The sequence below is a fragment of the Lampris incognitus genome, chromosome 5 (genome assembly GCF_029633865.1).
Source record: "Lampris incognitus isolate fLamInc1 chromosome 5, fLamInc1.hap2, whole genome shotgun sequence".
Classification (NCBI taxonomy): Eukaryota; Metazoa; Chordata; class Actinopteri; order Lampriformes; family Lampridae; genus Lampris; species Lampris incognitus.
In genome coordinates, this window is record NC_079215.1 from 55,514,911 (window position 1) to 55,529,570 (window position 14,660).

Consider the following 14,660-nt stretch of genomic DNA (forward strand, 5'->3'; position numbering starts at 1 on the left):
GGTCGTATTTCTGTGACAGGGCAGTGCTTAGGCAGTGGGTTGAAAAGCTAGCTTCCAGATAGAACTCTTTATCCTTGTCAGGATAAGAGAGGCATGGGGCTAAGCAGTTTCTGCCTCAGCTCTTGAAATGTTTGTTCTTCAGAGTATCCCCATTGGAATGCTTCCTCTAAGAGTACATCTGTCACCGTCTTCCAATGCTGTGATTGCAAACATTCTCAAATCCTCTGTGAATAGTACACATGGCCATTGAAAATTTAGTTCATGATCACACCCATATTTGCATATGAAGCTGGTCATTGGTTTTGGTTGTTATGCAACTGTATTATTTATAAGGGTGGGGAGACCTGCAGTCAGTTTAGACTGAAGAGGTCACTTCGACGAGTGATGAAACGTATGCCGATAAATGTTGTATCCAGGTGAACTGATTCAACCTTCTTTAATTTTCTTACCTGGATTATTGAGCATGCATCAAGACAGTGGATTTTATAGTTTCCATCGGTACCATGTGAGGGCACAGCACCAATGGTGGCTGTTGTTAACCCAGGCCTTGACCGATCCGGCATGGTCTTATCAATCCGCATACTGATTTGGCAAAATTTTATGTCGGCTGCCCTTCCTGACACAACCACTAACCCTATGGATGGGGGCACAGGTAAAGCGCTGGATGCCATCCCAGTATTCATGAACTTTTGCCCATACCTGTTGCCAAAAAAAGAAATCAAGGAGAAGGGCCTATGTAACACTTCCTACGTGAATCATAGTGTGTATCTAGATCACGGGCAATTTCCACTAACAACACTTTTCTCACGTGAGATAATTAGACCAACTATTAAACTAAGTCTGCAGCTACACAATTAAGACTAACTATGCCAGATACCAGCCTTACTTGAGATTGCTCGTCCACGGCGATCAGTGGCGCGTCCTGTGTCGGATCCGGCGTTGAAGCGTGGCTCTGCGGGAGCAAAGTCTGTTTTTGTCTTTATGCATGCTCAATAATCCAGGTGAGGTAATCACAGAAAGTTGAATCATTTCATGTGGACAACGTGATGTCCAGATGAACTGATTCAGCTTTCCGTGAAAGTCTCTTTTTCTTCACAGCCCATCGGCTGAAAAGATCCACAATGCTCCGATAGTCTGATGATGCCGAAGGAGTCAAAGTTACAATTGCATCAATGTTTAGAAAATGAAAAGGGATCCGGTCGCCTTCTGTTTCTGTAGAAAAAAAAGAAAAAAGAAAAAAAAACTGTGTGGCTCACAGTAAAAGTTACCCGGCTATAACAGCTGATTAATGGATGAGCAGGATTAGCTTATCGTCCAATAAAACCGTGGCCAGCGGTAATGTGAAGACATGTGGTCCTTTGTTCTTCTGCAAGAGAGGGTTTCTCTGAGCGCTGTGTGTGCACGGTCCACAGCGAGGGAGAGCGAACTTCAAGTCCGCTTTGGTAGGATGTAGTGAACTGCCTGACAGCAAGTCTCGACAATATGTCCTGGATTCTTGAAAAAAGGCCAAGTTGTAAGATTCCTAAAGAACATGTATCCGTTCAAAACACAGATGCACAGAATTGTAAGAAAAGTGGAGCCTATAAGCCATGGCAAAATGAGGAAAACCCACTATGTACCTGTAACATTTTAACGTCCCTTCTGCAATTGGAATTTCATCACGAATGAGTTGAAAAATCAGCCTCAAATACTTAATGAAAATTTACTGTATGGAAGGTCAACCAGGGGTTCCCTGCTGACTCAGTAGACCCAATGGTTTTTGTCTGATATTTTTGAATGAAAAAGGTCAATTCGAAAGCTTGCACAACAGTGAAAACATCTTGCTTAGTTCTATATGTTTTCCAAAATAAATAAATAAATACAAGGAAAACAGACCAGATATGAATTTGACCCTATTCAGATGCAACAGCCAGCCAGAACCAAGTCAAATATTGTGCAAAGCAAAGTGCATAGAAAAATGAACAAATGACCAAACACTTACCTACTTTGGTCTCTCATAGTCACATCAGCTTTCAGTTGTGCGCCGTGCTTGAAATGACACACTGCTGATCTTTGTGACATCATCAACGCTTCTTTCCTCACGTCTGGCATTGACCTCTATTAGGTGACGCAAATGTGCACAAAATAATTTTGTCAAAGATGCATAAAAAGGCCAATTACCCGAACCCTGTTTAGTTGTGGTCAAAGACACGTTTGGTCACAGAAAAACTACTGCGTGTAAACAGCTCTTCGATGCAAGTGTAGTAATTATGCAAACAAAAATAAACTTAAGGAGGACATTTGCATTTGAATTTGGTGAGTTTTCACTTCATAGCTACGACCGCAAAGATTGTAATTTTTTTTAAGTGACACATAAGCTGACGCGGATAACTGCACGGGCGTCTGACCACTTCAAATCCCGGAGAGTCGTTGTTAAATAAAGCTGAGTTGCTAATGCTCTTGTGTCTGCAGATCTGCTCGCTAGCCGCACCAGCGTCGCTGCTTCTCCGGCGTTAAATGTCTTTTCCCTCCGAGTTTGGCTGCTAAGTTGAAGATGTAAAAAAGTCATGCGCTGTACCAGAAAGTCTTTCTCAACGGTAGCCATTTAAATGAGCAACAACAGAAGCGCTTATCATTTGTGGGGTATCTTCAAGACTGCTTTGAAGAACATTGAAAACCCTGATTTTGAATTTTGTTCAACCTTTATGATCAAGTCGCTCCCTCGTCTTTGCACGGTGTACTTGTGATAGACGGTGCATCATGCGATGCATTATTAGCTTATGTGGCTTGACTTTGACAAAAACCTGAGAGCTGTTGATCCAATTCAAATAAAACTGCACTGAAGAGGTAATTTTCTATTTGGAAAACAGAAGTAGTGGCTAACAGGACATGGAACCCCTGACCCACTTCCAAATCACTTTGGCTTGACTGAAATGGCACTCTGGGAGACCACAGAATCAGAAAAACCGCAAACTCACAAAAGAGTGGAAAGAACAATTTGGGTTTGGGGAAATGGTTGAAGCCCTGCTGTGTGTTGTAGCAGAAAGTGCTGATGAGCAAGGTTAATACCAACAATGCTATAAATACAACAGAGAAGTGCCCTAAAAAAAAAAGAAGTGCTAAAAACAAAGAAGAAGACAGGCCAAGCCAAGTAATGTGCTGTCGATGAAATTCAGATAAACTCCATGACCTCCAAATCTCTGTTGTGGAACCGTGTGAAAAACCAGGCTTGTTATCACTAGGAATGTGGACCAATCATTATTTCTGAGTAAAACAAGCCGAAGGCTTGCTTCAAGTACTTCAAGCACCATTATACCATTAGAGCTTGGTTGGGGTTCTTGAGTGAGTCAGTTTGAACATTTACAAACGCTGTAGATGTGAGCAAATGTGGTGGTAATGACATAAAAGAGACTACTGACCTACCTTTAATGTGTTATTGCCAGCAGCGGTCATGCCTGGCAGTGACTCGAGACATTAGCCAGGTCTGAGCAATCAGCGAGGCTGAGCTCTAAATCGCCAAGATCATGATTTTAGGTGCTTTGACTGCGGTGCCAGTGCACAAAATGCCACAGGTTATGAGAAACTGAGCACAGAACAACAGGCATCGGGCTCTTAAAAGGACACGGGTGAACTGCAAGAAATACATTCATTCACATAGGTGTACACGCACGGCCACACACATACACACACACACACACACGTGCACATGCACATGCACAGAGCTGGTCTGCCTATTAGGCATAGTTAGGTGGACCAGGATCAAAGGTGGCAAAAGTCAGCAATTACTTGCCATTAGCGGCTATTCCTTTGAACTCCCCCACACACATTAGTAGCTACTTATTCTGAGACTGTCAAATGTCAGAGTCATTATAAATCTCCGTTACTGGCTATAATTACTATACATAAGCAGCGTTTTTCTTTTATCCTTAGGGTGGCACACTCTTATATAGTTCAGCCTTACACAAACACACATGCACATCTTGTCCCACATTTTGCCCATCCCACACACATGCACACAGACACCCACCCGTTTCCAGTCATGCCCACTTGTTCGAGTGCAAAGTACCCCTGTAACGACCTTGGTCTGGCACAGAGAGAGGTTCTATTAGATGGGTGGAGGCCAAGGGTGGGTATGCTTCCTGAGGAAGCGGCTGGACGCCTGCAGGGCTCCAGAACAGCAGGATTACAGGGATGTAAAGGTGAATGTGTTACAGACCACAATGGGCAGAGCGGCAGGCGTGGTAACATTTATAATGCCAAGGCATTTGGCACGGACGCGATGCAATTGTTAAGAAGCGCCAGGCGAGAGCCCAGGTCCAGATGACCCCCCCCCAGAGCAGGAGCGCCACGCTGCGTCCTTGGGGTTAACCTGGCCTAGTTTTTAGCCCACACTTCCCCCGCTGTATGTTTAGCTGTGTGGGCGGGTATGTAGAAGGAAAACAACGGCAGCAAAGCAGCTATGTGTAAGGGCAACGGCCAAGCAGATCAAATCTCATCAAAGCAATAAAAAAGGCGGCCGAATGTGATCCTAAGTCATGTGACATGAGATCTGCAAACATCTTCCACTGCTGTTTTTGTTCCTGCTCATATTGTGTGCTCATTTTTTTTATTTTTGGACCCCCCCCCCCCTCCCCTTTTCTCCCCAATTGTATCCGGCCAATTACCCCACTCTTCCAAGCCGTCCCGGTCGCTGCTGCCGCCCCCTCTGCCGATCCGGGGAGGGCTGCAGACTACCACATGCCTCCTCCCATACATGTGGAGTCGCCAGCCACTTCTTTTCACCTGACAGTGAGGGGTTTCACCAGGGGGACGTAGCGCATGGGAGGATCACACTATTGACCAGAGGAGGCGCTAGTGCAGCGACCAAGACATATACCCACATCCGGCTTCCCACCCGCAGACACGGCCAATTGTGTCTGTAGGAACGCCCGACCGAGCCGGAGGTAACGCAGGGATTCGAACCGGCGATCCCCGTGTTGGTAGGCAACGGAATAGACCGCCGTGGTACTCGGACGCCCTTGTGTGCTCATTTTGTCAAATTCAAATCTCACAATGCTTCTCCGTGTCTTGCAGCGATGGACAGGCAGGATGAGATCATCCCCGAACACCCAAACAACAGCAACATTCGGTGTAGTCCGCAGGACAAACGGTGCATACAGAAAACCCTGGCCCGGCAATCTCCTAAATCCAACCAGAGGAGTATCAATGCCAGGGAGGACCCAAAGGCGGCGCTGGTGAGAAAAAACACCCTTTGATGCTTTGCCAGTTTCACCCCAAGCAACACATTCACATCTGGCACATGGAGAAACAGACACTTCTGCACCATATCCCACACAGCTCCTGGCAGGTGTTTTATATTAGACTTTATATTAGCCCCATGCAAAACCGTAAGGTTATAAATTGTACAAATTAGCTATTTTCAGACTGTGATATTTAATGGTCTCCTTGTCAAATAATAAACCAAAGAATATTGGCACCACCAGGAAAACGGTGATTTTAACGTTGGAACATTGGAAAAAACCAACGTCATAAATTCTCCAGTAGCCTGCAAATACACCAGTCTTATCACAAAGGCAACGCACACTATATTTAAGTACGGTAACCAGTCAAGTGGATTAACCTGTCATTAATGTAAAACTGTGTATACATTTTAATGACCAGATGAATACTCTACATGCAGGCATACGTGACAGACACCAAACTGATGGGAAGCATGTGCTTATTGGGGAAGGAAAGTCAAAGAACTAAAAAGACATGTGTACATACAACTGGCTGCTGCTGTTTCTCATTTTGAGAAACAGCTTTTTTTTATCATTTCAAACAATACTCTAGTTTCAGAGTTTTTTTCATTTCAAACAATACTCTAGTTTCAGAATTTTTATCGTGTCAAACAATACTCTAGTTTCAGAGTTTTCATCATTTCAAACAATACTCTATAGTTTCCGTTTCTGTCATTTTAAACAATGCTCTAGTTTCAGAGTTTTTACCATTTCAAACAATGCTCTAGTTTCAGAGTTTTTATCTTGTCAAACAATACTCTAGTTTCAGAGTTTTTATCTTGTCAAACAATACTCTAGTTTCAGAGTTTTTATCGTGTCAAACAATACTCTAGTTTCAGTTTTCATCATTTCAAACAATACTCTATAGTTTCAGTTTCTGTCATTTTAAACAATGCTCTAGTTTCAGAGTTTTTACCATTTCAAACAATGCTCTAGTTTCAGAGTTTTTACCATTTCAAACAATACTCTAGTTTCAGAGTTTTTATCTTGTCAAACAATACTCTAGTTTCAGAGTTTTTATCTTGTCAAACAATACTCTAGTTTCAGAGTTTTTAATCATGTCAAACAATACTCTAGTTTCAGAGTTTTTATCTTGTCAAACAATACTCTAGTTTCAGAGTTTTGTCATTTCAAACAGTACTCTAGTTTCAGAGTTTTCATCATTTCAAACAATACTCTAGTTTCAGAGTTTTTATCATTTCAAACAATACTCTAGTTTCAGAGTTTTTATCTTGTCAAACAATACTCTAGTTTCAGAGTTTTTATCATTTCAAACAGTACTCTAGTTTCAGAGTTTCAGAGTTTTTTTTATCATTTCAAACAATACTTTAGTTTCAAGGTTTCAGTTTTTGTCATTCCAAACAATACTCTAGTTTCAGAGTTTCCACATAAGTGGATTTTGGAGCAATGTGCCCAGCAGGTACACTGCAGAGGCCAAGAGGCAGTAAAACGTCACATGATCTATGTTAATATGTGACCTAAAGAGGGCTGGTCTGAAATCACAGAGCTGGAAACTGTGTGTGAATGAGTCAAATTATATGTGGAATGATGACGGTGAGGAAATCCACGAGTGTAAAACCAATGGCATTTTTTATTCCCTGCGTTTGCACCGAATACTATACAGGGTTTGAATTAATTTTTCATTTCAAAATGTAATACTTTTTAGGACCTTAGATCCAGATGAATCTCTCGTGGCTTCGGATCTGTTCTACTGTTATTTAGTGGTGGCGAATTTTCAGACTTTTACCAAACTGTGTGTCAATTGTCTTCCTTATTTCCCCTGAGTGTTTGAATAATTTTCCATTCTCTTTGACACTGCGGACCTTTCCAGAAAGCTTGCGGGAAATTGTGCAATTTTGCCACCAAGCTGACTCCAGTCTTCTTTCCCCTGCAGGCTCCATGCCGTGCCGAGCTGCAGAGGGCCCTGGACAGGCTAGCAACCAATACTCGCACCCATGAGGATCTCTACGCCATCCCCATACCCAATTGTGACAAAAATGGAGATTTCCATGCTAAGCAGGTCTGTGACTTAAGCACTTGGTGACATTTTAGGTGGCATTCACGTCAAATTGTTATGTGGGATTGTGTGTTTGGCTACTTGAGCTGGTAACCTATCAATCTCTGCCTGATATTTACCCCACATGGATATTCATATCTTGCAGTGACTTGAAGCAGTCTCTGTAAATAGTCTCCTCAAACTCCACAAATCAGTCTTATCAACTACAACACAAAATGTGCTTAAATCAAAGCGATATTGACCTTCCAGGTCAAGTCCAACATAACTATACGTCTGAAAATATTGCTTTTTGTAAGCATGGTATTTCCAAGATTTATCTTTTCTAGGAACTCAAAGGGCTGAACGTTGTGAGTGATGTGGCTTCCCACTAACTGCTGGACAATAATCACTCCCTTGCTGTTCTTGAATGCTATTATCTTTTGGAGTGCATTCACGTTTTTATTGCTTTTGCAATTTTGCCCTTGCAAAGTTGGTGAACTGTGTAGACAGGAGCACATAAAAGCACAGATAAGACTGCGTGGTGTACTCTAAGCCATATGCGCAATCAAAGCCACAGCTGCAGAGTCAGTGATAAAAAGCAAACTCTGCAGAAAGGCGCCTGGCCTCCAGAGCCTGCGTTGTGATGATTGTGTAACACGGTTGAAGAAACCCTGTCTGCTCTTTATTGTGTCCTTCTGAGGCCAATTCAAAGGCATCTGTTTACTGTTTAACTGTAATTGTATGGTGGTAAAACTCCTTGCCATCGTTTGGAAACGAAGCACAGGCAAGTCACCAGGACACCTTTATGGCCCAATATAAACGGCTAGTAGAGGGTAACTGGTCTCAAAGGCTGTTTCTGTTTGTTTTGTTAATCAGCAAAGGCAAAGTTTACACAAACACATTAAATACGATATTTTCTCTCAAGAAGTGATAGTTCACAGAAAGGAGGGAGTTCTTGGAGGATGCATTTTAATCAAGTAATTATGAACCTCCCACCACACCATCTACTGGCGTTTCAAGATAGGCAGATGACTCTTTAACCTTCTGACCAGTGCCAAATATGTTTGCTGATTGTGACTGTAAGAATAAAGATAGACTTGATGCCAGTAAAATCTCATGTATCTTCAATGACAACCGTGCATCCACTGTGCCTTGCGCCAACAGTGCCACCCAGCTCGTGACGGGCAGCGGGGGAAATGCTGGTGCGTGGACCAGAAGACGGGAATGAGGCTGCCGGGCCCATTGGAGCTACGAGGGGATCTGGACTGCCACCAGCTGCTGACTGCGACCCTGAGGGAGTGAGAGCAGAGGAGCAGCAGGGGGCCGGACCAGCCACATTCTACTGGTGCTGACTAGAATTAACTATACGAGGAGAGGATTTAACCCAAAAAGCCTCATTTCCACCCGAAGCCTACGGTACTTGAGATTACAAAACGAAAAGGAAACCACAAAGTTGTGCTGGATGACTGTTGTTTCTTGTGTGTGTGTGTGTGTGTGTGTGTTATTGTGATCTTTCCAAGTCTTTTGAGCACTTCTTTTCGATTTTTACTACGTCAGCTTAGACTGATAGTCTTTAGACAGATGCGCTTTGAGTAACAGACAGCAGGAAAAAAAAAAAAAAACCCAACACCCAAGATAAGATCTTTAAATGTGATTTTTTTTTTGTTAGAAAAAAAAAGTTTTTGGTTGCTTGAATAGAATGTGACAGAAAAACCCATCATTGCTGCTATGGTGTCATAACAAAGGCAAAAAGACAGCGCTGAATTGACTCTGTCGTTTTTTGTGTTTTTTTTTTTACTGATGTTTAAACTTCTGGCCTACGTCGTCTCTCTCCCGTGTCTCATCGCCCCACCAAACGTTGGATTTAAGAGGGCTAAGACAAACAACAAAAGTTCTTTGGAGACACAGGGCCTGGTTCAGCAGCCAAAATGGCCAAGATGAGAAAAGCAGATAAACTGGAACAGACAGGAGAAGAAGAAGAGAGAGGGAATCAGAAAAAAATAAAAAATCCCTGTTTTGAATAAGATGCAGCTCTTCACAGCGTTTAGAGACCAAAGCGAAGAGAGATAAGTTTGACAGAATAGACGGGCCTGCTGTCCCTGGCTGGCTGCTGCACAGGGCCCGGCAGGCCGGGGGCTCACCACGCTGCTCGCTGCTGATAGCATAATCTGGTTCCTCCAGCTGCTGCAGCATTGCCATTTCTATTCATGTTTGTATGAATATGCTTCGGCATACAAGATTACCCTCCTATAGACCGCAGTTTGGTGGTGCTACTCTGATTGTGCCAAAAAAAAAAAGGCCCCTTCACTCTCTGGCCGTTGTTTTAGGGATTATCAAAAAGGAGGGATAATCAAGAAGTGGCGGAATTTAGGATCAGATTTTGTGATGACCATCGCTAACTGCTCAATAAAAAAGCTCTCACAGTTGTGTTTTTACTATTACGGAAAAAAATACAATTCGGCAGTAACCCCTAAACATTACTTTTGCAGTATTACAGTACTTGCTTGTATGGTCGTAGCTGCTCGACTGTCTAACTGACCAGTGTAGTGAATTTGCATGCTTATACTATGTTTAATGGACACAAACAAATTTGAACGATGATGAACTACAGTATATGTTCGACTAACGAAAGTAAAACTCCCTTTAGAGGACTTTTGTGCGGCGGGCAAGATAGCACAAGGATAATGGAGGCGATGGTTAATTTGCTCTATCACTTTCGGCCAGTAAACAGGTTGTATGTAAACCTTGGGATATGAGCCAATGGATTATATGTTCTTCACGGACATAACATTGGGTGTGTTACTTGTTCAAGCTCCTTAGATCTTCATCCCCAGTTCTCCATCCCGCGTGCCAGATGGTTAATATATTGGCAGTGGCTGGAGGGGTCTGAGTAGACTGGGTAGTATAACAAGGCTGATATTTGTCGTTGCCAGAAATGGATAGCCTGCTTTCACCAACCCTCTTGGGTTGACTTGAGTTACTAATTGACTCCTGCAACGATTCATCTCGTCTGCATTGACAATCATTGTTGGTGTCAGTGTCACAATGGCAATGAGAGCCCAAGTTCGACAAAGAAAAAGGTTCCAGCGAAGTGGAAAAGGTCGTTCCCTCACACAGCGACATTCCTGGTGTCCTAACTGCGGAATACGTGTGTGCATCTTAGCGTTAACAGAATTACGCCTGGCGGATTAGATGAGCGAGAGCGGCTGGAGCCTATTCCTCATCACACGACAACTTGTTGGGTTCAGAAAAGCTTCACCTTCTGTGATCGAGTCTGATTTTACCTCAAAATTAGCTAAAGCTTTATGGGGCGTCTGGGTAGCGTAGCAGTTTATTCTGTCGCCTACCAACACGGGGATCGCTGGTTCGAATCCCCGTGTTACCTCCGACTTGGTTGGGCGTCCCTACAGACACAATTGGCCGTGTCTGCGGGTGGGAAGCCGGATGTGGTTATGTGTCCTGGTCGCTGCACTAGCGCCTCCTCTGGTCGGTCGGGGCGCGTGTTTGGGGGAAGAAGCAGCTAGCGACTCCACATGTATCGGAGGAGGCATGTGGTGGTCTGCAGCCCTCCCCGGATCGGCAGAGGGGGTGGAGCAGCGACCGGGACGGCTCGGAAAAGTTCGGCCCTACACAATTATGGCATACAAAGCCATCAGAAACTATTTAGCACATGTCTGATTTTCTGTATTTTTGCACAATCTTTTTGTTGAATTTGACTAATATTTTTTGTGGGTTGTATTGGTTTGCAGATGTCACTCATACACAATTAAAAAAAAAACAAGGAGGAGTGGCTGTTACTTTGGACCAAATCCGGCGTCATTTAGGCGAGCTCTGTTCGGTGTCGGTTTGTGGTGCTTTGGCTCACATGTTGCACTTGCACCAGGAGCACCATGAGCATCAGCAGTCGCTGTTCTCGCTGTAAGGCCTGCGGCGGTTGTCCCAGGCAGGAGTGGTGTTTAGTCGGGCCTTGCTGCCTGTCAGGTTTGTAGTGGCGATGTCAGGGCGGGCAGGACTCTGTCTGAATCGGTCGCCGTCTCGGTGCTACTTTGCATGGGGAACCTCTGCTCAGTCTAAATCATCGCTCCCATCGCTCAGCAAATAAACGACCGCCGGCTGCTTTTTCTGCCCACGACTCTTTTGGTGTGAGCACAGGGTCGACGTCTTCCGCACGAAGGTTGTTCTTATTCAGGATCCCTTCTAGGTGGTGGAATTCTGGGGGTGTCCGCGTTAAGAATTTGTGAACCCCTTGTTATGGGTGGAATTTAATCCCTGCTTACTAGGGGTTTCAAAGTAAAACAACGAAAGCACCGAGGTTGCCCTTTCGGGTGTACTCTCTCCTCCACTTCACCCTAGAGACAACAACGTAGATATCGAATACTTTCTGTATACAGGGACAGAAACGCTTATAATACTGAACATTTCATCCTCTGTGCATACTTGGGTGCAAAACCAGTCCCAGGACTTTCCCACCGCCACCCAGCTAACGCAGACGTAATAACCACGAGAACTCTGAACTTCTGTCAGACAAAACTGGAGTCATCTTTCAGCGAGACGGAGGCGATCTGGAAGTTTCTTTGGTGATTTGAATATTCACTCACGTCATATAAACTCGTTTTGACAAGATGTTCCTTCTCTCAGCGTATTCACAGTATGTGAACAGAACATTGCTCAGCGATTAGTTATAATAATGTTGAGAATTTGACCGCAAATATATAACATTTTTCAAAGACACGTTCCTGTCTAGTGATCTTGTCATTGTGCCCTTCACGGTGCCGAGTTTGTTCCCTGCGGTGATCCATACGGGAGGCCTATTACATAGCGCTCATCGCCTGTTCTCTTGCCTCGTATTCACCTTACAAGAGAAATGTGAGCGGAAACATTTATTGATTGTCATCAGATGACAACTATAACCACACAAATTTTTTTTTTACTCAGATGGTACAGCTTACAAAAACATGGCGAAAACCAAATGTATGAAGTTCTTCAAAAGACCATGAGTCAGTGGGCATCCGGGTGGCGTGGCGGTCTATTCTGTTGCCTACCAACACGGGGGATCGTGGGTTCGAATCCCCGTGTTACCTCCGGCTTGGTCGGGCGCCCCTACGGACATAATTGGCCGTGTCTGCGGGTAGGAAGCCGGATGTGGGTGTGTGTCCCGGTCGCTGCATTGGCGCCTCCCTTGGTCGGTCGGGGGCGCCTGTTCGGGGGGGAGGGGGAACTGAGGGGAATAGCTTGATCCTCCCACGCACTACATCCCCCTGGCGAAACTCCTCACTGTCAGGTGAAAGGAAGCGGCTGGCGACTCCACATGTATCGGAGGAGGCATGCGGTAGTCTGCAGCCCCCCCCCCCCAGATTGGCAGAGGGGGCGGAGCAGTGACCGGGGACGGCCTGGAAGAGTGGGGTAATTGGCTAGATACAATTGGGGAGAAAAAAAAATGGGGGGGGGGGTCCCCAAAAAAAAGTTAAAAAAAATAAAAATAAAAAGACCACGAGTCAGACGTAACGCTTGTAGAGTCAGTGCTCCTTATTCAGTAAGTTGCATGCAGGTTGCATGGCCACAGCTTGTTATAACCCCTCATTCATCAGCAAACCCACGTTATCAGACTGTATTTATCACACAGTAACATGACTTTCAGAGGTTTAGCGGCGGCGCACACCACCTCGGTAGAAAAACGGTTAAAACGGTGTCGCTTTCCTACTGGATCCAAGGCCTTTAAAAGTTTTAACTTCACAAACGTATATATTTTTTTTCTTCTTCTTCTTCTACTCGTACATTACTTGATCTCTGACCTTGCTGTACTGCATTTCTGAGAGATCAGACTATCCCAGTCTACCATGGACATTATCGATTGATCTTTTTTTTTTTTTTTTGGTTTAGAAGATATAAAGTACCTTCTGAATGTGTAACAATGAACTGAGGTTAAAACTGTTAAGATCTGCACATCTTGTCCGGAAAAGGACCACGAACATTGAGGTGACCAATGAATTGACCGCGAGTTAAACTAATGGAATGATTCTGTTATACTGTAAATACTTGATATAACTTGATGAAAATGTAGATATTGTAATACATTCGATTAAAACCCATCAGAAATTAAAATTGTTGTCTCCGTTTTATCATTATACTGGGTGGTTATTTATACACTGTAATAATTTTTTTTCTGGTGCGAAAGTTACCCGGTTTATAGAAACTCTAATCGAACCTCAAAACAGTTTGGCGTTTGAGCTCCCCAGAAGACATGAGCAAAATTGTCTTTATGCATGCTCAGTAATCCAGCTAAGAAAACAAACGTTTCTGTCAAGAAATGTTGTATCCAGATGAACCGATTCAACTTTCTGTGATGAGAAAAATTGGAGCTATGTAACGTATGAAAAACTGCCATGGAAAATCCATCCATCCATCCATTATCCGAACCGCTTATCCTGCTCTCGGAGTCGTGGGGATGCTGGAGCCTATCCCAGCAGTCGTTGGGCGGCAGGCGGGGAGACACCCTGGACAGGCTGCCAGGCCATCACACAGGGCCCACACACACACACACACACACACACACACACACACACACACACATTCATACCTAGGGACAATTTAGTACGGCCGATCCACCTGACCTACATGTCTTTGGACTGTGGGAGGAAACCGGAGCACCCGGAGAAAACCCACGCAGACACGGGGAGAACATGCAAACTCCACACAGAGGACGACCCCCAAGGTTGGAGTACCCCAGGGCTCAAACCCAGAACCTTCTTGCTGTGAGGCGACCGTGCTAACCACTGCGCCAATGTTTTGTTTTTTTGGGGGGTTTTTTTGGGGGGGGGGGTCTCCCCTTTTCTCCCCAATTGTAATTGGCTAATTACCCCACTCTTTAAAGCTGTCCCAGTTGCTGCGCCGCCCCCTCTGCCGATCGGGGGAGGGCTGCAGACTACCACATGCCTCCTCCGATACATGTGGAGTCGTCAGCTGCTTCTTTTCCCCTGACAGTGAGGAGTTTCACCAGGGTGATGTAGCATGTGGGAGGATCACGCTACCCCCCCCCCCCCCAGTTCCCCCTTCCCCCTGAACAGGTGCCCTGACCGATCAGAGGAGGCGCTAGTGCAGCAACCAGGACACATACCCACATCCGGCTTCCCACCCGCAGACACGGCCAATTGTGTCTGTAGGGACGCCCGACCAAGCTGGAGTTAACACTGGGATTCGAACCGGCGATCCCCGTGTTGATAGGCAACGGAATAGACCGCTACACCACCCGGACGCCCCATGGAAAATGTTGATGAGTATAACGGAGGATCCTAGCTGATGTAGGACCGGGGAAGTAAATGTATTCAAATTGTAAAGACTGCGCTGGGTGCATGTGGTTCGTTAACAAAGAAGGTTCGGCACAGCGGTGACATTAATTAAGTAGCAAA

General features: G+C 44.8%; 1 protein-coding gene across 1 annotated transcript; it reads left to right on the top strand.

The window, feature by feature from the left end:
• Positions 1-4,936: 4,936 nt before the first annotated feature.
• Positions 4,937-13,350, top strand: LOC130113485 (insulin-like growth factor-binding protein 4). Its single transcript, XM_056281102.1, has 4 exons — positions 4,937-4,958; positions 5,053-5,213; positions 7,153-7,278; positions 8,419-13,350. Exons 2-4 carry the CDS (start codon positions 5,055-5,057, stop codon positions 8,554-8,556), a joined length of 423 nt encoding a protein of 140 aa, XP_056137077.1. The 5' UTR covers positions 4,937-4,958; positions 5,053-5,054; the 3' UTR covers positions 8,557-13,350.
• Positions 13,351-14,660: the final 1,310 nt, after the last annotated feature.

Excerpts from the sequence above, each read along its gene's own strand:
- LOC130113485 (XM_056281102.1), top strand. The coding sequence starts at position 5,055 with ATGGACAGGCAGGATGAGATCATCCCCGAACACCCAAACAACAGCAAC. Across the intron at positions 5,214-7,152 it reads AGGACCCAAAGGCGGCGCTG|GCTCCATGCCGTGCCGAGCT; the intron begins GTGAGAAAAAAC and ends TTTCCCCTGCAG. Across the intron at positions 7,279-8,418 it reads GAGATTTCCATGCTAAGCAG|TGCCACCCAGCTCGTGACGG; the intron begins GTCTGTGACTTA and ends TTGCGCCAACAG.